Genomic DNA, 26,082 nt, shown 5'->3' with positions numbered 1-26,082 from the left:
ATCTTCTCTGCTCAAAGGCACACTTGAACTTCCCTCTAGCAGGACGAAGGGAGAACAAGTGATCTTTACTTATCCACCAAGGCCAAGCTCACTCCCACCTAGGTAGTATGTGTTTCCAGATTTAGCATGCTGCTTGCTCCCATAAATGTCACCCCTACTGATTCACTCAGAGAAGATTTGGTCTAGCTAAGTATGTCAGAATCCACAAATGCCTCTATTTACATTTGGATCAAGGCCCCTCAGTTACTACTGGTCCCGAGCTGACTGGGAAAGCTTAGCTGACAAGCCCATGAGAGGAGGGAAGCACCCAGCACAGTGCCTGACCTAGAGCAGTGGCAGAAATATATCTGCTAAGTTATGGATGGAGCAATAACACGTTTTTGAGTTAACATGGGCCTCTGTCCCACGAATTGGGGGTTTTAGCAGGGCAATGATTCAATATGAGTTGAATGATAATCTTACTTAAGGAAGCAACTTAAGGAAATATGCCCGAGAAAACCAGTTGTTCCATCCACAGATATGACTGGCTTAGCAGACTGTGCCCTGCCCTCCCTTCTCATCTCCTCAGGACTTTATAAAGGTAATTAATATTAATGTAAGAATATGATATTAATGCCATGTGAAAGTATAAATTTGAAAACCAGACTAGAAATCCCAAATTGAATGAATTTGTAATTGTAGGTCGCAGCACATGCCATGTCTTACTAAAAACTTGATTACTAGACGTTACTGTGGCTCTCTGTCCTCGCAGCGCAATACAGCCACATATCTGAGCACTTGAGGTCTTCAATTAATCTACCTGAAGCACCTATGAACAGGCAGAGGCTGTGATACAGGGGCTCACGGGTACTGTGAGAACATGAACTTTGGAATCATATCCTCTTGTGAGTTTAAACCTGGGATCTCAACATTAGATTAGTATAGGTTTGGATTTTTATTTTAATTAGGAAAAATGAATTGAAGAGTTTCAGAAATGTGAAACAAATAGCCAAGCTTCCACGAGCCCCTCCTTCCCCCACCCCCAGCACACCCTAGAGAAAAGACTATACATTTCAAAGCTCCAGCAGTCTGAACTTCTATTAAGCCTATGTATCCATTGCCAAATCCTACAGAGAAGTTAGTAACTCCCTAGAGAATGAGGAAGGGAACAAGAACAATATAAACAAGTTACTTGCATCTGACACCAGCAGTGCCAACATGTCTGCCCTCCTTTGCCTGAGCATCCCCCCCAAACATGAACTGGAGATGAGGAAGCAAGGGATATTATCCAGAGTTTTTCACCAGAGGAAAACCATGAGCATTCTGGGACAAGTTTAACTGCAACTCTGCCTGGAGGTAGAAGGACGAACAAGGTGACAACTCACCACTCCTTCCTGGTCAAGACTGTGCAGCCACGTCACTAAGAGCACAAACATTCTTTTGCTCAGTTTAGGTTTTTTTACGTGGGCTCTGAACTGTTGCATAAATTTGGATACAGAGGTGAAAAGTGTATGAGCAGAAAGCACTCACTAACTCCTTCCAAAACATCTGGTAAATGTGTGCAATTCCAGATGATCACCACTCTAAAACTACACTTTAAAACTTTGTAAGAAATGTGTGTTACTGACAACTCAGTACATAATTTACAACCACCATGGTGAAATTCACTTACATTCCATGTCAAGGGATCATGAAAAGAAAATGTCAATTGTGGGGAAAATATGCTTCATGGATCTTGACTTAAAACATGAAAAACACACATGCAAGTCTCTTTTGGTAGAAGGAAACAGTCTAATAAATGGCTTAATGAACAATGTAATGATTTTTTTTAAAGTAGGCAATAGGAAGAAAAAGGGAAGAAAAACAGAGGCTAATAACTCTAAACCCGGATAATGAAGACCTAGGTAATCTGGTTTAGAGACTATACTTTTAAAATCAAGTTTTAAAGTATGAATTATGATACAAGTGCTCATTACAGACATTAGATTAAACATTAATAAGCTGGTCAAATTAATACTGTGTGGAGAAAGTAGTGGTGATAGCAAGGTAGGAAACTATATGAAAATGTAAGTGGATTTCTTTGTAATCTATAGTCCTCATCATACCTTCTTGAAGATGAGTCTATTTCTGACTTGTATGTCTATCTGATTTTTAAATCTGAAGTTCATAGGTCCCTCTGGTCGGGAAATTACCAGTTTTCCCAGCTACCGTGTAGGCCAGTAGTAGGTGGGTAGGCTCACATGCTTTTTTCCAGAAAAATTTCCCTAACACCATGCCACTTTCTGACCATGTCTATATTCTTACAGCCCTTATATGTCTGTTTTTTCCTATGGTCTTATAGGCCACGCAAAATTCTGGGAAAAGGGGACTCAGAATCAGGAGATCTGGACCCTTTCATTAGAATGAGGACTTGGTAAAGGCAAGTGTAAACTGAGAGGCTTGGACTATGTGTAAACTGAGAGGCTCATGTGTAAATTGAGAGGCTTGGACTATGATTTCCAAGGTACTTTGAGTCACAATATTTTATGATTATAGGATCCTGTTTTATATTTTACATTCTGTGTGGGGGGTGGTGGTGGTGGGGGGTGTTGCGATGGCTCCCAAACATTCAGAAGTTGTATAGAGTCTGTAAGTTCCTTCAGAGGAGAAATGTCTTCCTGGTTCCTCAGTATTTTCCTTTACAAGGTAGCCTCTACCTACTAGGGTTGCTCAACAAATATGACTCAATCAAAGTTGGTCGGGCTACGGACTTGATGACAGACCTATGAACTACTGTAGAGGCTACTCTGAGAAAATCTGGCCTGTACTTCCGCGGGGGGTGGGGGGGATACCATTGCACCTTGAAAAATGGCTAGGTTTTTAGAAAGCAAACTTCCTCCCAGCCTAGCCCCTTATTTCCTCCCTTCTCTGAAACAGATCTGAGAAAAAGTGAATGTTATCAACTTAGATGTAAACAAGTTACAGTGGGCATTCAGCTAATGGAGCAGTTACTTGCATTCGGGAGGAGAAAGATCAAGGAAGAACTCACAGAGCATTTCTAGCTGGGTCTTGAAGGGAACAGAGGATGGGTAGAGACATGAAGATCAGCCAGCGGAAATAAAGATAATTAGCTGATCTAAGACACTGACTTATTTGGCAATAGTAATTAGACCAGACTGAAAGTTTAAGTAGGATACCTGTAAAGACAGAATTAAAGAGATAAAGGTTAGAAAGTTTGGCAAGAGTCAGAGAGATATGGTAATTATATATTTGAAATCTGGGCATGAGGTCTAACAGCGGGACAGAATATTTGAAAACAAGAAGTGTGGGGAAAGCTGGTCATACAGAAATAGAAGATGACCCAGGAAAGGATCTGAGGCTTTTCTCAGGCACTGGAGGTGCCTGTACAGGGGAATAAGGAATCACAGCCAGACGAACCCAGCAACAGTGTTCCAGACACTGGAACAGCAACGGATGCAGAGTATAGATTGAGGGAAGTCCACTCGAGGCCACTAGAATATTTTGGGAGAGAGGTATGAAGGTCTGAATTAAGATGGAGGCAACATAGGGAATAGAATAAAGGAAGACATGGTGTAAACCAAAAGACATGGTACTTGACTGGCTGTGGAAGGCAAAGAAGAAAGAACCAAAGGGGCAAGAGATGCCCTGGAGAAGTTGTACTACCACCAACATGAGCAGGGACATCAAGAGAGGGGCTGCTTTATGGGGAAAATGATGATGAGCCTAGGTTTAGACAAACTGAGTTTGAGAAGCCATTCTAGAAGGGGCCAACATTTAATAGGAAATATGAATGGAAAAGACCCCTGAAGCCAAGAAAATAAATCAGATAGCAAAGGAAGAGTGCCCTTTTAGCTCTAAAAATGAATTCTATGTGCATGCTGGTCACCTGAATTCACAGGAACACTTTCCCCACCCCCTTTCTTTTTTTTAACCTAGGAAGAAAACACCAGCCTCTTAGCACTCTGGGATTCAGCTGAGTCAGCGTTAATCGTGGCATGATTACCAAGACAGCACTTCTCATTCCACCCCAGGACAAACTGAGGCAGGTCATTCTAAGAAGATATGGTCAAAACTACACTGACTTTCCTTCCTGCTGCGTTTGTTCACTGACCAACAAATAGGCTCTGCTTTCCTTTTTTGCAGATCACATGCTGACCATTCATTTTAATAAATGGATTTCTATGACAGCTGTTATTCTGGTGTCTTTAGGTGGCCAGTTTGCTTGCCTACTCAGGGTTATGTGACTCTGACTAGAGGCCCAGGGGAGGGGGGCAGACTGCATTGTATTATTGGCAATGCCTATCTCAGGGAAGGGGTTAATCAAGGGTTGGTCACGGTAAGGGGGGGGCGGGTGCCTCCCAAACACCTCTCTGGACTCTCTGAAAGCCATCCTAAAACCACGGGAGGGATCCAGAGCTCCAGGATCCCAGAGTGAGACCTGTTCTGTGGAACAAACTCTAACCCTGCTGGGAGAGGCACACGGAGTGCCTTACCAAGTGGTTTAGAGTTCCACCTCAGAGATTAAGGCCAGTTTTTTTTGTTTTTTTTTTTAATTTTTTAACCTTTTACTCTGAAAATCCAGAGAAACAACTGAGACATATTAACCTTTCAAATTTGGGATTTTAAATCAAATCAATTTCCAAAGTAAAAGGGACACAGCTGGCAAACAGTTTTTAAAGCACTCAGCTCCTCCATAAAGAAAAACTTAACTCTCTCTGTGAGTGTTTAAAAATAAAAGTAATGGACTTTCAGCCAGTAACCAATCTCAAGTGATAAACTGTTACTGGGGGATCTAAGTCATTAACTTGAGGGGCAAGGATAGATGGTGGAGACCAGAGAAAACTAAACTCTGGCAATAACTGAAGCTGTGGAATAAGGCTATAAATGAATCAAGGATGACAGATCAATAATGGATTAATAACAGGATGCTGGGAAGACACATTTCTAGTCTACAAGGACTACATTATCAGGGCAACAAACAACTTTTATTTTCGCCCACAAACTCTTCCTTGTTCTATGTGACAGCATCTGAGCTGGGATGGACAGAGGTCCTGATTGAGTCCTGTTGATGACAAGAGCTCCAGACAGGAGGACAAAAGAAACCAACACGCATGCATGACTGGAGACAGAGTGGTAGCACTCATCTATTCATTCATTCAAACAATACAAGTGCTAGGTCCCTGCTAGGCGACCATGGCTAAGAGTGAGTGAAACAGACCAAATCCCTGCTCTGATGGTGCTTACATTCTATAGGGGAAGAACAACAGTAATTTAATAACCTTGCTAAGCAAAGTGTCAGTGCAAACTGTAGTATCAGCTGCAAAGGAAAGAAGCTCGGTTCTCTGAGAGGGAATAACAAACAAGGATCGCCACAGGTGGTCAGGGCAGACTTCCTGAGAAAGTGGACTTGAGCTGAGAACAAAAGGATAATAAGGGTTAACCAGACAAAGGGCAGGGGTGTGGGCTCCAGAGAGAGGCCATGGCATGTGCAAAGGCTCTGCGGGAGGACAGAGTATGACATGTGGTGGGATGTGAGAGGAAGCTAGGCTGATGTGAACATGGGGAGCACAGGGAGGATGATGCAGAATAAGTCTGGAGAGGCAGGAGGGGGGCAGGTTGTGTAGGCCCTCTAGGCCACGTGAAGAATCATGGTCTTTACCCAGAAAACAATGGGAAGCCAGTTAAGGGTTCTAAGCAGATATAGTACAAGAGTTGTGCTTGAAAAATGCCACTCTGGCTACAGTAAGTGAGGTAAACTTGAGGGAGGGTACAGAGAGAAGGTCGAGGGGTCAGTTAGCAGAGCAGAGAGGAGACAGATGATGCTAGCTGGACTAGGTGGTCTTGACTTATCTTTGTCATCTGGACTATAATATTAATATGAAAGCTATTTCCATAAAAAAAGAAAAATCTTTCTGACTACGTACATTTTAAGTGTACTCACACAGCTCACTGAGAAAGTTTTATTGAGGCATGCCTCATTTTTTTTTTTTAAATAATAGACATGGAAAAATTATTATCCTCACAGAATAACATGGCTCCTTGTTTAAGCAAGGAAGAGGGAAAAGAGCTCTCAGCTTTTCTCTCCTGATCACTGGCTATCCAAGGGGACTTCATTTCCTTCCAGAGCCGTCACCTGTCAAATGTTCTGGGTGGGGAGAAGCCTCTCCCCTGGTGGTCCACAGAACTGCCAATAGCTCTAAACTTACAACTCAGTTCACACACTTAGCATCAAAATCTACTTTCCATGTGGCTTCCAACACAGGGGTAAACTTTTCCTTAAAAAGTTTCTGCAATACAAAAGGTAAATCCCTTCTCTAGACATGCAAGGATAAGTGACTGACTCCCTTTTGATGTTTTTTATTCCAAAATATTCATCTACTCCGGCTACTTCATAACCCCATAAACAAAAGTATGATTAACAAGTGTTTCCAAGTCTGGTCTAACAGATAGATGCCTTCCACAAGGCAGGCTCTGATACTTCATCATTAACACAGGGGTCTGCCTAGTACCAGACTTTATGCTCTGTGTTTTATCTGAATTCTGGTGGGGTTTTTTTTTCATTTTTTTTGCCATTCCTCTTACAGATACATGTTTCTCTATCATTCAAGCTCTAAAACTCTTGACAAAATTAACACCAATGTTTGCCCTTTAAAAAAAAAAACACAGGAAAGAACATGACTAGCTTTTTTCATTGCTGTCAAATGCTGTGTAGAGAAACGGAATTAAGTATGAAAAGAGAAAAATAAAATCTCCATCGAACATTTTAAAAGTGACAATTACATAACCAGAGCCCATTAACTGGCTCACGCTTCAAGAAGGAGCAGCAAGGACACCCCTCCAGCTGCTCAGGGAAGGGGATCTGAGGAGGGCAGCCCACCCATTACCACAGCAGACTCACAAAAAATGGTAATATTTCAATACAGGACCTATGCAACAGCCAAGATCTGCAATCCCATCCTGGAAACTAAAACTTGACACTAAACAGGAACTTCTTCTCATCAGCGGTCTCAATGGTGAAGTTATTTTCTCCATTAAATCCCACTTTCTTTCTGTTGCATCACATTAGTGACCCCAAGCCCTCTACACACAACCCCAGGTCACATGATTAGCAGTGAACTCCTGGAACCGACCCAAGATGTTCGTTTTGTTAAGCGCCAACCTAAGAAACAAAGCTGGTGGAAAGGAAGCTTTTTCAACTTTGTCACTAACAATGGCAAAGAAGATGCAGCAAGGTAAATAAACAGTCTAGGTTTAAATGTCCCGTTTTTCAATCTTGCTACACTTTGGCAGAGTCTACTGAGGCTGTGACTCTCCACCTTTAATTTATCCCCTTGTCCTCAACCACTGCAGCACTTAGAGAAAGAAACATGACTTCTCATTCTAAGATTCCTAGCGAATAAATAGAAACAGACCCCAGAACAGAATGTTGCCCCTCCCCAGGACTAAATGACAGAACACTCAGCAAAGGGGACACACTGCTTCTCAGATAGGAATACTGTCAGGCTGAAGTACAGGGAGCAGACGAGCTTCTCCAGGTGACATAGAGACTGTCAAAGTGCTTCTCAGGGAAGGCCCAGGGGAGAAACTTTCTAAAGTTAGGATGCTATAGAAATTGCCTGATCCAAGGTAGTGTTCCACGGTCTCAAGTAGGCCAGGGCCCTCTGAGTGGGGAAACCCAAGTGGAAATGGTCTTCTGAAGTCCTGGGGAAAGACGAAAGGAAGAAGTACTCTTGGAGAACTGGGCTCTGAGAGGCCCACGGGGAGAAGCATAAGGAAAATGTGGCTCAGGTGTCCTTTTCAGGGAAGCACTTGTGCTTAGGGTAAGTGACTTCAAGGTTCTGAAAAGCTACTAGGATATTGCTATGTACAGCACTTATTTAATTTCTTTAATTTATTGCTGACGGTAAATAAACCATGCCACTCTGCCAGCATATGCTACTCAAATAATGTCAAGGACAAATCTCTACATTTATGGCAGCAGCTAGAAAAAAAAAATCTTTTTCAAATAAAGTTTTCCTTTTGATTTTAAAAGAAGTACATGTAAATTGGTCAAAAATGTAGGAAACTAGAAATAATTTCCCTAATCCCAATATACAAAGTCAACCATTATTAACATTTTGGCATATTTCCTTCTGGCTTTCTTCTTCCATTGTTTTTTTTCCTACTTGTGATTATTAATTCTATAATTTTGTATCCTGTTTAAAAAATCTTGTATAAGTATTTTCTTAAGTTATTAAAAACTCTCTTTCTTTTGTTTTTTTGGTTTTTCTTGGCCATGCCACATGGTTTATGGGATTTTAGTTCCCTAACCAGGGATCGAACCCGGGCCCTTGGCAGTGAGAGCTCGGAGTCCTAACCACTGGACTGCCAGTGAATTCCCTAAAAACTCTTCACAACATCATTTTAATGACCACTTAGGCTAGGGAAGAAAATTTACTCAAAAGGAAATCTGGTTAGTATATCTGGCAGGCAGATGGACAGTCTGTGAGAAAATCAGCCTAAAATCTAGAGACACTAGGTAGTTCCAGATTAGAACCACAGAAATCTCAAGTGGAAAAAGAAAATCTTCAGCATTACCCTATTTTTTATATCTCATTTTTTATATTTGCCAAAATGTTTGCCAAGGGGGCACAGTCTTGGACAGATGATGGCCTACATCACTAACACTTTGGCAGACAGAATTATTAGTCAATGGAACCAAGACAAAGTGAAGAAACAGTTAAAAAATGAACATGTAGGAGGTCAATATGTAAGGAGCACATGCTGGCAGGAAACAAGACAGCTGCATAACACAGGAGAAACACAGCCAGGCACAAGGAAGGAAAGGAGAAGGACGTGGGGTCACTGGGGAGTATCAACAGCCCATGCAGTAGAGCTTCTGGGACTGCAAGTTCAAGATGGCCAACATTATAGGCACATTTACCTTGCTCCCTTCCTGGAAACCAGTGAGGTGACATCAAAGAAGTACAAAGGAGATACCTTCATAATAGTGTTGCAAACTCAAAAGAAGGCTATTAGCAAATCAAGATTTTGTTGAATTTCTAGAAAATGGTAGGTGGATGAAACATTATTCATAAATCTGAGGGAAATTGGGCAGATTTCCATATAATAGCAAACTGAGCAGGATGGAAGGAAAACGACCCACATCCAGCCATACCAGTGTGAAATTTAAGACCTCCAAGAATGAAGAGAAGATCCTAAAGGCTTCTATAGGGAAAAATAAATTACTACAAAGAATAAGAATCTGATTATATCAGATTTCTCATCAGCAACATTAGATGATAGATGGCAATAAATCCAAGCTTTCAAAATTCTGAAGGAACTGAACTCTATATCCAGTTAAACTATGATTCAGGTATGTAAGTATTCTGAAAATTTGCCTTCCACATACCCTTTCTGAAGAAATTACCTATAGATTTACTCTGTGCAATGCTCATAAGGGATCTTCTTAACTAAGACCCAATCAAGTCATATTTGGCTTCAAATTCACCCAGGAGAGAGAAGAGAAAAGACTGTGCCACCAGGGTAGCAGCAGGCATTCCTCCTCAGGGGGAGTCCTTGTAGCAGTCCATACAAATGTACAGGAGTTATTCCTGCTGGCATGCAAGTGACACAGCTCAGGTGAGTGTACAGACTTACTCTGGGCAGGTGTGGGCCTCTCTGGTCTAGAAGCCTTATATTTCAAATTGAAAATAGTATCTCTTGTAATAGTTCCATAAACACAGATCCCAGAACTTTCATGAGGGACATGTCTAGTCACAAGTCATCACACTCAGGAAACCCAAAGCTATGACTTCCAAGGAGATATTAAAAGTCCTCCCAGCCAGATGCAACTGACCAATCAGGGGTGATTTTTATCATAAGCAATGTTGCCTAATAACCCAGCTGACATTCCACTTCGATCAGATTTTCAGGGGAAGAGATCTAGAAAGGTAACTGGGCCAAAGGACAATATCTCCTGCAAAGGAAAAAGGGTTTTATTACCCCTTTACCCACATTCTACAAAAAGATCACAGCTGTAGAGTAGGCCTAGGAAGCAGTCTGTTCAAAAATTAACCAATGATGGGATGTAAACTGCTGCAGCCACAGTGGAAAACAGTATGGAGTTTTCTCAAAAAACTAAAGATAGAACTACCATATGACACAGCAATTCCACTCCTGGGTATACATCCAAAAAAAACAAAGCCACTAATTCGAAATGATACATGCACCCCAATGTTCATAGCAGCATTATTTATAATTACCAAGATATGGAAGCCACCTAAGTGTCCATCAACAGAAGAATGGATAAAGAAGCTGTGATACACACACACACACACACACACACACACACACACACACACACACACAATGGAGTACTACTACTCAGCCATAAAAAGGATGAAATCTTGCCATTTGCAACAACATGGATGGACTTGGAGGATATTATGCTAAGTGAAATAAGTCAGACAGAGAAAGACAAATACCGTAAGGTATCACTTATATGTGGAATCTAAAAAATACAACAAACTAGTGAAAGAAAAAAAACAGACTCAAAGATACAGAGAAGAGGAACTTCCCTGGTGGCGCAGTGGTTAAGAATCCTCCTGCCAGTACAGGGGACATGGATTTGATCCCTGGTCTGGGAAGATCCCACATGCTGTGGAGCAACTAAGCCCATGCGCCACAACTACTGAGCCCACACGCCACAACTACTGAAGCCTGCACACTCTAGGACTGTGTGCTGCAACTACTGAAGCCCACACACCTAGAGCCCGTGCTCTGCAACAAGAGAAGCCACCTCAGTGAGAAGCCCGCACACTGCAACAGAATAGCCCCCACTCACCACAACTAGAGAAAGCCCGTGTGTAGCAACGAAGACCCAATGCAGCCAAAAAATAAAAAAAGATTTTAAATATAATAATAATAAAAAAAGATACAGAGACCAGTGGGGAGGGGAGGAGGGACCATATAGGGGTAGGGAACTAAGAGGTACAAACTATTATGTATAAGATAAGCTGCAAGGATATACTATACAACACAGGGAATATAGCCAATATTTTATAACTACAAATAGAGGATAACCTTTAAAAATTGTGAATCACTATATTGTACACCTGTAACTTATGTAATATTGTACATCAACTATACGTCAATTTAAAAAAAGGGGAAAAAAATTAACCAGCGAACATAAGTATGCTTCAGAACTTCTATAACAGAAAAAAGAGGCAATTAGGAACTCCAGGATAACAAAAAGCTGGCTAATATGAAGCTAGTTATTTATCATTTGTGGAATACTTCTGAGCACTTGTAAGAAAATTGAATCTGTGATCTGAACACAGCACAATTCTTCCAAGAGGGGCACAAGTTCAATGACGTTGAACAGCATTTCCCTCACTACAGAGCCAATGAATTACTAGATCTGTAGGGAGCAATGTTTATATAATCATAATATTATAATGAGTTCTCAGTGGTTTTCCCTTTTCAGGATCAGTTTAGAGCCAACACATGGAAGATTTAAATAAATCAAACAAACAGAAAATAATATCAAAAATCTTCACAATGTCAATGAGGTGGGACAGCTAACCTCATTGAGGAGGAGAGACAGAGGGAAATGTAGGGGTGGTAATTTTTTCACTAACATAGTAGGGAGTCAAGATACACTATCCACAATTGATGGATCAAAAAACAGAGGTTTAAGTACATTGTTTAATTTTAAAAGGTAAGTAATAGTAGAACTAAAAAGAAAAACATAACTAACAAAAAATGAGGAGTGGTTAAGTGAGCTAAATTCCTCATTTATTTTTATACCAAGGAGTTAGTGAAGTTGATAAATAGAGATATAAAAATATTATTTATAATTGAGAAGTTATAAAAACTAAAAAAAGTCAAAAGTAGTTACTTCTGAGGAATGAAACAGAAGATGGGAGGGTAAAAATTTACTTTTCACTTATATCTTCTTGGACTGTTGAAAATAACTTTCCATGGGCATGTTTTACATTTATAATAAAAAAAGAAAAACTGATGTTAGTATTTTACTGTACTGATACAGATTTAGGGTTCAGCAATTTAGAAGACAGTAGAGAAAAGGAATCAACGATTAAAAAGTGAAATAAGGGACTTCCCTGGTGGCGCAGTGCTTAAGAATCCACCTGTTAATGTAGGGGGCACGGGTTCGAGCCCTGGTCCAGGAAGATCCCACATGCTGTGGAGCAACTAAGCCCGTGCGCCACAACTACCGAGCCTGCGCTCTAGAGCCTGCAAGCCACAACTACTGAGCCCACATGCCGCAGTTACTGAAGCCTGCATGCCTAGAGCCCGTGTTCCGCAACAAGAGAAGCCACCACAATGAGAAGCCCGTGCACTGCAATGAAGAGTAGCCCCTGCTTGCCGCAACTACAGAAAGCCTGCGCACAGCAACAAAGACCCAACGCAGCCAAAAATAAATAATTTATTTTCTAAAGAAAGTAAAATAAGGTTAAAAGGTATAGGAATAGATTATGTGAAAAAAGAGAACAAAAAGTAATTTTATAAAATCAGCTGATACATTTGTGAAAACATACATAAATCTTGAGGGCATTATGCTAAGTGAAGTAACTCAGACACAGAAAGACAAATATTGTATGATCGCACTTATATGTGAAATCTAAACAAACAAACTCATAGAAACAGAAAAGACTGATGGCTGCCAGGCACTGGGCGGGGCGGGGTGAGGGAAATGGGAGAAGGTGGTTAAAAGGTACAAACTTCCTATTATAAGATAAATATGTTCTGGGGATATAATGTACAGCACGGTGACTACAGTTAACAGTACATTGTATATTTCAAAGTTACTAAGAGAGGAGATCTTAAAAGTTCTCCCCATAAGAAATAAAATTATAACTAGGTGAGGTGATGGATGGTAAACTTGCTGTGGTGATCATTTTGCAATGTATACATATACCAAATCACTGTGTTGCACAGTCTAACCTTATACAACGTTATATATCAATTACATCTCAATAAGCTGGGAAAAACCCCTAATCAGTCAATATAAAAACAGGATTATATATGATAGAAAATGAGCCTTTATCCTGAAAGCTTCAACTGTAGCAGGCCAAAAAAGGAAACTATCCTAACCCAGGAGCAGGAATTTATAGGAAGACAATGGAGAATTTCACTCCCTAGGTCTTTTTCAGAGGACAGCAAAAATCTGTCCTCTGATTTCTTGACTAGGTAGAATGCTATCAAGAGGCAGGGCTATTGATTTCTAATGGTCCTATAGAATTTCATTTATAACATGACTTGCATACTTTGCTTCACTAAAAAGCAGGCTACAGGGCTTCCCTGGTAGCGCAGTGGTTGAGAGTCTGCCTGCCGATGCAGGGGACACGGGTTTGTGCCTCAGTCCGGGAAGATCCCACATGCCATGGAGCAGCTGGGCCCGTGAGCCATGTCCACTGGGCCTGCGCGTCCGGAGCCTGTGCTCCGCAACGGGAGAGGCCACAACAGTGAGAGGCCCGCGTACCGCAAAAAAAAAACACACACACACACAGAAAAAACAGGCTACAATACTTGAAGCTAATAGGATCCTCTCTTGAGGACTGCTCTGGAGTACATTAGTTCAAAAGGAAAGGCTTTCTTCTTTTATCATCTACATATCTTCCATAAGATGTTACAGGAAAGCCCGAATGAACTTGTTGGCCAACCAATACAACTTCTAAGAACTAACTCAAAAATGGGAGGCACAATAGATTCAGGTTATGTCTGTAAACATTAAATCATAACCTTTGGCTCCATTGATTCCTAGAGGATTAATGGGCACTCGCCTTCTTGCTACTACTCTTGTTCTTCTAATATATTATTTATTAATTTGTGAAACACTTACTGCTATAGTATCTAAGTGCTAACATACAAGGTTAAAAACACTTATATTATTGAAACCCACCAACTAATGGAAACAAAAAATTAAAAAGAGAAAAAAAAAGATGCTGATGACTTAATGCAAGGCTACTGGGAGAGGATCTAATGAGTGAATGGGTTTTTGAATCAAGAAAAACCCATTTAAATAAATATAAAATCATTATATGTACTTTGTCAGTAGTTAGTCAACCAGTTCTTGTTGAAAACCCAATTGTATAACACCTTCAACAGGAGGACATAAAAGAGATGAGGAATCCAATTTATAACTCATAAAATGACAGAAGAGATGGGTGATGGTAATCAGTGAGATGTGTAAAAGACGAAGCAGAGAGGGTCTGGTTTGTGAGCTGTATGCCCAATAAGCAATGACTCTGGATAGATAAATGGGTGGTTGTTCATGGGCCTTGAAGGCCTTCCTAGTGTATAAAAAGGGTTCTGGGAGCTTGGAAATAAGAGAATCACTTCATTTCCCAGTTTTCATCATCCACCTTGGTTTAGCAATGCTTTGGGTTCTAGGAGGGAATGTGGTACCAGAGAAAGAGCCCTTCATTCTCTCTTTTATAAAATGAGGACAATATCCCACACAAGGTGTTTTGTATTCAGGACAGAATAAGATAAAATACATGCAGGTAAAGGAATACTAGTTACTAAATAATTGTTAGTTTTCTTCTGGTATGGTAGAGATGGCTACAAGATCTGCGATCCACTGAGAAGTGGCTGCCCAGCCGGGAGCTGACTACGTTTCCTAGTCCTACTAGCATCTAGTGTGGCAACTGACTAGTTCTCCCCAGTGGAATGCAAGTGGAAGTGATATTTACTATACCCAGGCCAAGGCTGTTCAGATCCAGGTTTACCTTCTCTCTGCTCTTTCCCCATCTATCAGTTAGATGCAAATGATGCTGATGAGGCCCTAGATGATGGCAGAACCACAGGAAGGAAGACACCTGGGTTCCTCAATCATCTGTGAAGACCCACTTGACAACCAGGAATACTTATGACTGAGAAGTACACTACTGTGTTAAGCCACTGACATACTGAAGCCACTATTTGTTACAGCAGCATATGTTACCCCAACCAATACAAACATGCTATAAAATTACTATAATAATAATAGTGAGGATGTCAGACATTGCATCAAACAAGCCATCATTAATGCTATTATGAAATCTTGAAAGGATGTTCAACATCATTAGCCATCAGGAAAATGCAAATCAAAACCACTATGAGATGCTACTTCACTCCCACTAGGATGGCTATGAACAAAAAGATAGACAATAACAAGTACTGGCAAGAATGTGGATAAATTGAAACCTTGTTACACTGCTGGTAGGAATGCAAAATGGTACAGCTGTCGTGGACAAGTTTGGCAGTTCCTCAAAAACTTAAACATAGAGTTACTATAAGACCCAACAATTCCACTCATAGGTGTATATACAAGAGAACTGAAAACATATGTTCCCACAAAAACTTGTACAGGAACGTTCATAGCAGCAATACTCATAATAGCCAAAAAGTAGAAACAATTCAAATGTTCATCAGCTGATAAATGGATAAACAAAATGTGCTATATATATTCCTATATTATGGAATACTACTCAGTCATAAAAAGGAAGTGAAGTACTGATACATGCTATAACATGAATGAACCCTGAAAACATTATACTAAGTGAAAGGAGGCTGGAGCAAAAGATCATATACTATATGATTCCATTTATATAAAACGTCCAGAATACTTAAATCCATAGTGACAGAAAGCAGATTACTGGGTGCTGGGGCTGTGGGCTCTGGAGGGAAGTGGGGAGACTGCTAATGGGCAGGAGGGTTCTTTTTGGGGTGGTGAAAATGTTCTGGAACAGTAGCTAGTCATGACGATGGCACAACTCTGAACATACTAAAACCCACTAAATTGTACAGTTTAAAAGGGTGAATTCTATGGTATGGGAATCATATCTCAATTAAAATAAAAAAAAAGAAATCTCAGCTATTTGCTTTATCTTGCCTCCCACAGCATCTGGCTCTACACAAAAAGGCACTGAGCTCTTTTCAGGCAATGACTGGGAAAAGGTATGAGGGAAGCTTCTAGGATGCTGCAGATGTGCTAATTTCAATCTGAGTGGTGGTTATATTCATTCTTAGCATGATTCTAAGCTGGTCAGAACTCAGAATCCTTCTGCCTGGCTTCACCCATAACCAGGTAAGGTCAAACAGAGCCCCAATGCCATATGCATGAAACGTTTCTGTTTCCCACAGGAGACCTAAGATACAAACTTTCCTTAGTTTAGGTAACAGTGTAACTAACATGGAGATGAAATAAATATTTAAAGGTAACCCTGAGAATGATATGAGGGTGGGGAATAGGTGAGAGTCTCAGAATACTACTAAAGTGTGTATTGCATCAGCAAAAATCACTAAGGAAGAAAAAAGTCCCGAAGGGGTAGTATGGGATGTGGGGCAAGGACCTGAGAGAGGATTGCATGTGAAAAGTGTCTTTGTTTTCCCTGCCTAGATACATGCCATTTTTAAAAATTAAGTTAAAACCACAAAATAAGAAATGCTTCTTTGGTCATATAAAGTAAATTCTCATCCAAGTACTTAATAGTCAAAACTGAAGTAAAGGATCATTAGAATGTTTTAACCTCCAAAGAAGAATATAATTTGGTGACCCCATGAATCTTCATTGGAACCTTCTGAATCCAGTGGAAAGATTGTCTTTTTAAAGTGGCATAAATTCCTGAAGGATGTAACTTACTTGCAGGTGACTTTAGTTCTGTCGGCTACCATGGTCCACTGCTGCTGGTTGGTGGAAACCTCGACGTAGTAGCTATAGCTCCGATCGTCACAGTCCCACAGTAATAACCTGAACAGGAGGAAAACATAAGAATGCTGTGAATGCTCCACCTGGCTCTTTCCTTAGGCTGTGTGCGTGAGGGGATCTATGTCTACTCTAGCCTTCCAACCTGTCTTCTTTGCCCACACACTTCCAGGACTAAAGAAAGAAAGTGAATCCCCAACGAAAGCATGCTGGGAGAAGGTGGAGTCAGCCTGCAGTGAGAGGCTTGTTTCTTTAAAAATTTATTTCACAAGTCACCCAACCCCAGGCGGCCTCTGTCCCCCAAGTGGCAAAGATCTTCTGATTGGCTTATCAGGGAGATGTCACCAAATCCTCCTTCCTGATTCTTCCAGCTCTCATCTCTTGGGCTGGGCTGAACAAAGGTAACACCCTTGAGACCACTGTTCATGGGGAAATCTGTGCTTTCTAATTGGTATTCTAAGTGGTAGTTACTAGTATGCCCCAATGACCTTAAACATGTTTCAGGTTCCTTCTCATTCTGACCAAATTTTCTGCATAGCTCTCGTAAGACTGCCTGACTGGGAGATACAGGCAAACATATATTCGTCAGTAAAACTTCTTATTTCTTAGAAATTGATTATATTGGTCCTGTTCTTCTTATCCCCCTTTTCAGCTCAGATAAGAACCAAAGTATTGACTACGTGATTTTATTTACTTGAAGCTCAAAAGAGACAAGATTTATCTATGGTGACAGGAATCAGAATGGTAGTTACCTCTGGGGGAGGGAATGATTGGGAAAGGGTGAGGGAACCGTCTAGGATGCTGGAAATGGGCTAATTTTGATCTAGTGGAAGTTACATGGGTATATACATGTGTAAATATTCATCAAGCTATTCACAAAAGGTTTGTGCACTGTAGGTGTGTCATTCCTGAATTTTAAAAATAGAATAAAAAAAGAATCTAAATATTATAATATGGGAGCAGACCACAGTCCAGCCTTTTGCTTCTGACAGTGCCACTGTGGTGAGAGATCATTGTTTTCTATAATTTCAGCCTCAAAAGTCCTTCCCATACAAGATATCTATCTTATTGCTTTACAGTTGGGCATGCACATTTGTTTCCTCCACCAGCTAGAACAGAGTGAGCTCCCTGAAGACAGTGTCTATGTCTTATTGGTTTTTCCACACGCAGGACTTGGCACAGACTCTCACACAGAGCCTACACTCAATGAATATTTGCTGAGCGAATATCAGTAGATCATTTGTAACAATAACAACAATGATCATTATTATTATAATGGCCAACGTTTCTGTAATGCTTACCATGTACCAGGCCCTATGCTAAATGCTCTAGGTAACTTATTAAATCTTTCCAAAAGTCCTCTTAGCAAGCATTATTATTCTCATCAAATTATATATGGTGAAAGTGAGGCTTAAAGCTGTTAAGTAGTTTATCTAAACTCAGTGAGGGTTCCAACCTGGTGTCCTGACCAAAGCCCCTTTCTGTACTCTGCTGTCAAATGTTTCCTTTACTCCCAGGTTATGTATCTGGGTCATAGTTTACAACCTATAACCCATCACTCTACAAAAGTAGTTTGTATTATTTCTCCTTAATCCTGCAATTACAATCAATGACAGTCCTTTGCACAAGTTCAGTTTAGTGTCACCTCTAAAGCTATTACTAAGGATTAGAAATGCCACTGTGTTCTGCTTTCCCCTTAGTTCCTGATTTTCAATTGTAATTTTGTTTGCTATCAATGATAGTACACACTACTTAATAGGTTAGAATTTATCTTTTAAGTAGAGAAAACTGTTAAAAGGTTTTGGAAAGCATAAACAGATGTGTAATACTGTACATGCTACTGATTCTCTTGAACTCACCTAAGTATTTAATCTCTCAAAGTACTCTGAATCAATCAGACAGGAATCCACCCTATTGTTTTTAGTGTCCAATAATTCTACCTTTAGATTATACCAGTGTGCGTGATAAGAAAGTGAATCATTTCCCTTATTAGTCATTTCCTCAAATATTACTCTAGTCTCTCAGCACTTTTATGCAGTTAGCTTATATTAATTTATACTTAGTAACTTTTAAAAATGTAATTTTTGCTTCTATGTTTGGCTCTCAGAATGAATATAAACCTTTTAGAAAGATCGTTGATCTCTCTGTTTTTAAAAAATTCTACGCCAAACATGTGGGCTCTGTTTATAGCATATGTTCCATATATGTTCTGGGCTGAAATCATTCATAACTCTGCCAGAGTAGGTTAAAACCAGGAAAAAAAACTTCAAAATAATTAACCATTCTCTTTATTGAACAGCCCTGGTAACAGGCTTTTTGGGAGGTGACGTTGAAGCTGTTTCCCAATGGAATTTTGGATTATTTATGGAGAGCCAGGTTTATCATAATCCATATCATTCTGGATAATCATGAGTTAGTGCTTCTACCAGTGTATCCAAATGAAAATAATCAGTCCCTTTTGGGATAAAATCTAACCAGATCTTCAAATATTTCATGGAAAAATATTTTTCATGGAAAAATACTTTTCATGGAAAAATGTTTCATGGAAAAAGTTACAGTAACTTATTCTATAAAGTCCTCCAATTTCTTTCAAGGTAAAATGAAGATCACTTGTAATTCCAGTAATTTTGTAAACACATACACATGGTGCAAATTGCTTCTTTGCTTAATGACCTATTATGAATATCTTTTTTTTGCATCATCAAATATTCTTCCTCATCATATGTACTGGTTTCATAGAATTTCACTGTGTGGCTGTCCCATAATTTATTTAGTCTCTTACTGTTGGACATTTACGTAGTTGATAATATTGCACTGTTATGAAACCTCTGTTATGAGCATTCTTAAGCTAAATCTATGGTTATTGCCTTTGAAAGTCGCTAGAAGCGGAACTCCTGGAGCAGGGCTTATGAGGCCTTGATATGTACTATAGAACAGCTGCACACCTGTCCCCTCACCTGCAACGACAGTCTGCACCAATTTATACTCACATTACCAGCAGTGTATAAAAACGCCTGTTCTGTGCATCATCACCAATATTGTATATTACCTTTAAAAATGCTGCCAATTTGATAGATGAAATATCTCTCATTATTTTAATTTGTCGTTTACTTATCATTGAACTTGAACGTTTTACCCATTTTCTACTTATATTTATCCTTTTGTTAATGACTTACAAGATGCCCTTTATATTTAAAGGATATTAATCCACTGCCTATCACAGTTTGCATGCTGAAGATACTAATTTTTATTAGCCTACTCTATCAATCTTTACCTCAATAATTTCTCCTGGCCTAAATTCTTTTTTCTGAACAGCAGCCAAGTGCACATACCAGTTGAGACATCTCCTCTTTATTCCTCTATTAAGAGTCCTTGGGGGCTGGAAATGCAGGGTCACGGTGACTCCTGAGTGGAAAAGGGACACTGATGGATCTCAGGTTGTCAAGCAAGGGCTCAGACTCACCTACACATAGGAGTTTTTAAGAGAGATTCTTTTCTTTAAATTGAATGAAAGATTCTTCAAATTCTATAGTGCTCTACAATTTTCAAAAATTTCACACACATGATTTCATATAATCCCATAATAGCCATTTTTAAATCCTCTACCCCTATATTGCCCCTCACCCTCCCCTTCCCCCCCCACTGGTAGCCACTAGTTTGTTCTCTATATGAAAGGGGTTCTAATTTATGTGCTAGGGTGCATATTTGCTTGGAATGTAGGCTTAGCCGGGAATGAAAACCCCTCTGTTGATTCAACTGAAAAAAAAGCAAGCACAGCTTAAGGACACTAAAGGAAAAATTGGCTCAATCTCTTTTTTGCCCATGGAGAGAAATTTTGTTCTAATAAGGCACAACTGTAAAGCCCACCAATTCCCTTCACTTCTTTCCCTGCCAGCAAAGTCTGTTCCCCTATCTTTGCACCTGCAACAACACAGCAATATTTCCGATTTGTAATCTGCCAGAAAAGGTCTGCCCGGTGAGCTGGCCCAGGACAGACACACTCCCTCTGACGTTAATTGAGAGTAGCTCCTTAAACATACCCGACATCCCCCCACCCACACATCAGAAGCCATTTTCAAAGGGGCTGAATAAAGGAAGCTGCAAGCCGAGATCTATTGATGCAGCTCAAATCTGTGTTTAGCTGTGGCCACAAACCCCTCCACCTAATGAGCACTGCACGAAATGCCTGGTGATATGAAATACCGTCTCCTCCATCTTCCTTATTCTCATTGTGGAATTTCCCTGAAAAGCAGTGAAGAGCTGGGCTTTTTTAAATTGATTAGCAGATGTGATTTTGCTTACATCTTCCATAAGTGCTCTGGCTGGCTGCATACCATTGATTACTGGGGTTCAGTTTACAGCAACTAATTGCTCTCCTTGCTGGTGTTTTGATACAAAATTCAATAGCGAATATGTTTTCAAAACTCTTGTCTTTGTGACTTGAGTCAGAAGTGACTTGAGGCAAACCCAGTGGACTGAGTTTTCCCTTTTTTAAAATAATTGCTCTCTCATCAGTCTGTGAAGAAAGTTTCCAAATTATAGCATTCTAATTGGAAAGTCTGCATTATGCATGCGATGACAAACTATGTTGTGCTGAATGGCATTTTTTTCATACTTTTCTTAAGGGATTAATTCTGTGCCAGATTGTGAACAATGGCTGAGGTTTAACACTTGAGATCAACAGCTTCTCCATTGAATTGGTGTCTTTTAGATCAGCAGCAAGTGTCTGTTTTGCCTGCTTCTAACTGTCCATTGTTCGTGGGAGACTCCACTGGAAGGCCAGGGGTCAAGGCTGCTGCTCTTGCTGAGTTTTCCCATTTGGGTGAAAACAGACAACTAAGGGAAGATCAACTGCCAAGATATTAGTCATAAAATAATAATTTATCATAAAATCCATTTCCAATCTCTCAAAGTCAAAGCTACTTCTGACCTCAAAAATTTGCACAGACTATTCTTTGTTAAAAATCTTCAGAAATTAAGTTCTTCAGAAATAATTGTCTTCCATTCAACAATTCAACAAATATTTATTGAGCACTGACTAAGTGACATTAGGCAAGTCGCTCTTCTAGTTCCAACATTTTGTAATTTTCTGCAACAGCCTATGCAGTACAGGGGTTTGGGGTTTTTTGGGGTATATCTGTCCTTTATGTAGTAACTCCTCTTTATTTCTCTCTCTATTTATTGGCCGTGCCGTGCAGCATGCATGGGATCTTAGTTCCTGAACCTGTGCCCCCTGCAGTGGAAGCACAGAGTCTTAACCAATGGACCGCCAGGGAAGTCCCAGTAACTCCTCTCTTTGAGAACTATTTCTGGCCCAACCTTGAGGTTATATGTAGGGGGTTCCTGAGTTCTGTAGACCCAGTTGCATTACAGGAAGACATATGACCCCTGGTGGGCCAATCAGATTTCATATCAAAAATTTAGAATTATGTAAGATTTTAGCATAATTGGCTCTGTTCACTTAAAATGATGATAAAAATGTAGACATTCTGGAGTGACCCTCTTTCATCAGAAGCTCAAAGAAGTAAAGAAAGTCATCTGCGGTGAGAAGCAAGAAGACAGATGGTATGGCCCAGGGAGGGCTGTCTGGGTCCCTCGCAGGATTCCAACATCTGATTTTAGTCCCTATGGGAGCCACCAGAGTTCCTGCTCTAGTGTTCCATGAGAAATTTCCCAATCACTTTAATAAACTCACCATTTAGGACTTAAGCCATCTTTACTTGGTTTCTGCAGCTTGGAAACAAAAGGGCCTAAGATAAGTTCCTAGCAGAGTGCACGAAAAGAGCAGACATTCCGATGATGAGGATGACAATGATGACGGGATGGCTACGAGACCAGAGAGACTATGCAGTGAAGAACAGGGGTGGTGAGGAGGCTCACTCTGGACAGCAACCTTTTCATTCAAACATGAAGGAGATCCCTTGTGGAAGCCAAGAGTGCGAGGACTGCAGTGTGGGGTGAAAAGGCAAAACAGGTGTTGGAATAGGCTCTGTGAGGCTGGCCGAGCTGCAGGGAGGGGCTTTCGAAGATGGAGCAATCAGCGTGGGTTGTGACTCTCTTCCGCAGTGGCACCGAGGGAACAGGAGGGAAGAAAGCAGGATCGACAGTGACAAGGAAGAGACAGTGCAGGATCGGGGAAGTGAAGGGTAGTTAAGAGTATTTACCACTTCAGGCTGCTGAGGAGTTAAGTGGGGTCAGAGGGGGCTGACTACCTTTCAGAATAGAGAGGGACGGGAGGTCATGACGCAAAAGAACGGATGTGATGGACATGAAGGTGAGGGAGAAAGGTATGAAGTTCTGGTCACAAGGGAAAATTTCAGTGCTTTCACCTCATTCAGAAGAGTACAGTTCTCACTCTTCTGAATGAGGAGCAGAAAGACAAACATCATGTTAGAGGCTCTGTTTTAATCTCTGCTATTGTGAGGCAGGAGGGAGCCTGTAACAGCTGCCAGAAGTCAGTACAGTTTCAGAGGAACAACTTTACTGGTGAGAAACTGGGATTTTCCCAAAGATGAGAGGGATCCTATTGTCAGCTGTCACAGGGTTCAATTATGTAGCTTCCTCCTCAGATGGGGAGCAAGGTCAAGCTTGCTGGAGGCCACAGGCCCAAAGTGAGATTCTCAGCGGGAGACTGGAACTGAGAGCCAGCGCTTTAACAACGCGTGTGCAGCGGACCAGGTAGCTGCCCTGCAGATTCCGGACACGGGAACCCCTGAGGAGCAGCCACCACGGGGGCCCTGCCTCTAAGTGGGCCACAACCTCTCAGGGCAAAGGGGACACCAGGAGAAGAAGAAAACACAGACTGCTCGACAGATGGAAGGGGAACTTGGGAAATACGTTAGTCAGAGTCCACGTACTGTCTGACGTTGTTTAATCTCTCATATATCTTAGAGAGTGACTTCTCTAAGAGAGGAAGAAATAATGACACTGGCTAAATAATCTTCTTTTGCAGCCGGCAAGGGAAAAGGTAAGCGCAAGCTCTCGGCTGGCTGGCATATGCAGCTTCTGTGTTTAGTCACTGAAGCCCCAGGATGAGGAAAGGTGAGGTTATGTGTACACGCGGGCTCCACCGCATAGGCTAGTTCACTGAGAAAGGGGGGGATAAAAGGAGGGGCCTTCCTCCCATCAAATCTTATGTTCTGTACAGTATAATTCAGGTGAGTTATCTGAAAGTGGAGAAATGCCAGTGGAGAATATACCTGCAGGATACGGCTACATGGAAAGCTGGATGGGACACAACTTTGAGACAATACAAAACTACCAACTTTTAACAGCTAATTGAGACCATCATTTCACTCCTTGAAGGGACTAAGTTTTTAATTTCAAGTTTTAGGTGATGACATAAAAGGTAACAGCATACTACCAAACAACATGGCTGCAGCTGCAATATTCAGAAAACACTGAGTGTGGAAAGAATGGTGAAGAGCTAATCATAATCTCACCTCACATTCACACAGACCTCAACGGTTTCAAAATGTTTTTGCATACATTATCGCATTTGGAAAAAAAAACAATTTATAATCAGCACATTTCCTGCTTTCAATGCAAATCTATTTTTCTAAGTTACTTGGTTAATTCTTTTACATGAGCTAAACATTGAATAATCTGTAAAAAAGATTGCTTGGGCAATCACTTGGCAAACCCTTTATTAATAAGAAAGTTTTGGCCTAGGCTTAGATTTCATCCTACACAGTCCAATTTGATGAAAATTCTTTCATTTTATGTTTTCAGTGTGGATATATGAGAAAATTTTGTCCAGGCCAAACAGCCCTTGAGAAGAAAAGCAGTTTTCTTTTATTTTCCAAGGTGACTCTTTTCAATACAGCCCCTTCCTTAAGCGGGATGTTGGCATCAAAAATACTGGGAACCATTTCAAACGGTCTCGTTATATTTTAAAAGACCGTTACAGACCTCTTCGGCAGTGGCAGACCTCTTCGGCAGTGGCACGCTAAGTAGGTATGCGGCCTTTACAGATCTCTCCCTGCGTTTAAATTTGGCGTCATCAGTTCCCCTCTCCGCAGCAAGGCTAGCTTCCTTGATCTCAGCAGCTTCCTCATCATGACGTGTATACAGTCAGTGAGCTTGGCCCGATTTGGCTCAACAGTAGGATCGGAAAAGGATGTGTAAGAGGTAGAAATGGAGAGGTCCTGCCCAGACCACAGGGCTTAGCTCCTTAGGGATCAAGTCCAGCTCCATTTCAGCTTCATTTTCTATTAGGGGCTGTTGTGATTTTAAAAGGTCAGAATCAGTTTCTTCCGTTAACAGCTGAAGGCAGTATGCATTTATGTGAGCTTTCCTTTCCCCTGTCCACAATTCTATGATATTATTAGGAGAGTGAGAAGAAGGGACAGGCATGTTAAATAGCTCCAAACTCATTCATCTGTCAGTTGAGTGGTAGGGGTTTTCCTTCTTGGATCTTTACTTACACCTCTGACCCTTGTAGAACAAGTGGCCCCAGTGTGGCAGGGGAGCAAAGTCACCTGGTTCCAGGTTCCCTGCATAACACCACCCAATCCCCACCCCACACCCCCTTCAGCTTGTAGGACCAAGTCCAGTCAGGACCATGCATGGCTCGTCGTCCCCAGCACAGTGCCTTACAGATCATAAGCTCTACTGGATTGAACTGAAGGAGACGTGGGGACAGGACAGGAGACGATGATGGAAAGGAGACGGAACTACAGGTAAATCACCCTTCTCACATTATGAGCTAGCAGCACAGCATCTTTTTTTTTTTTTAATTTTTAAAAAAATTGTATTTATTTATTTTTTGCAGTACGTGGGCCTCTCACCGTTGTGGCCTCTCCCGCCGCGGAGCACAGGCTCCGGACGCGCAGGCTCAGCGGCCATGGCTCACGGGCCCAGCCGCTCCGCGGCATGCGGGATCCTCCCAGACCGGGGCACAAACCCGTGTCCCCTGCATCGGCAGGCGGACTCTCAACCACTGTGCCACCAGGGAAGCCCCAGCACAGCATCTTTTAAGGCTCTATAGCCTGAGTTACATTTCAATCCGAACATACCCCCAGCCAGTCCTCTACCTCCACGCCCTTCTGGAGAGTCTCAGTGAAGAGATAATTTATGAAATGTACCAACTCTGACTACTATTTCTTTTTTTTTTTTTTTTTTTTTTTTTGGCGGTACACGGGCCTCTCACTGTTGTGGCCTCTCCCGTTGTGGAGCACAGGCTCCGGACGCGCAGGCTCAGCGGCCATGGCTCACGGGCCCAGCCGCTCCGCGACATGTGGGATCTTCCCGGACTGGGGCACGAACCCGCATCCCCTGCATCGGCAGGCGGACTCTCAACCACTGCGCCACTGGGGAAGCCCCTACTATTTCATTTCTTGAGCTCCTTCTCCTGCCCCTCCTCTGACCACTTGCAAATATGTGCCCACATGCACACAGCCTATGAAGCA

At 41.3% G+C, this 26,082-nt stretch overlaps 1 protein-coding gene across 3 annotated transcripts in view; it reads right to left on the bottom strand.

Moving 5' to 3' along the window:
* Positions 1-26,082, bottom strand: part of BTBD9 (BTB domain containing 9) — a 419,689-nt gene that overhangs the window by 66,497 nt on the left and 327,110 nt on the right. For all 3 annotated transcript variants that reach the window (XR_010946847.1, XM_067753105.1, XM_067753106.1), the window contains exon 9: positions 16,610-16,717. Coding sequence is in view for 2 of the 3 variants with exons in the window: in XM_067753105.1 (XP_067609206.1) it covers positions 16,610-16,717 (108 nt within the window). In the remaining variant the exon portion in view is untranslated. The remainder of the gene's footprint in view (positions 1-16,609; positions 16,718-26,082) is intronic.

The sequence above is a fragment of the Pseudorca crassidens genome, chromosome 10 (assembly GCF_039906515.1).
Source record: "Pseudorca crassidens isolate mPseCra1 chromosome 10, mPseCra1.hap1, whole genome shotgun sequence".
In the NCBI taxonomy this organism is placed as follows: Eukaryota; Metazoa; Chordata; class Mammalia; order Artiodactyla; family Delphinidae; genus Pseudorca; species Pseudorca crassidens.
This window is presented reverse-complemented; position numbering and strand designations above follow the sequence as displayed.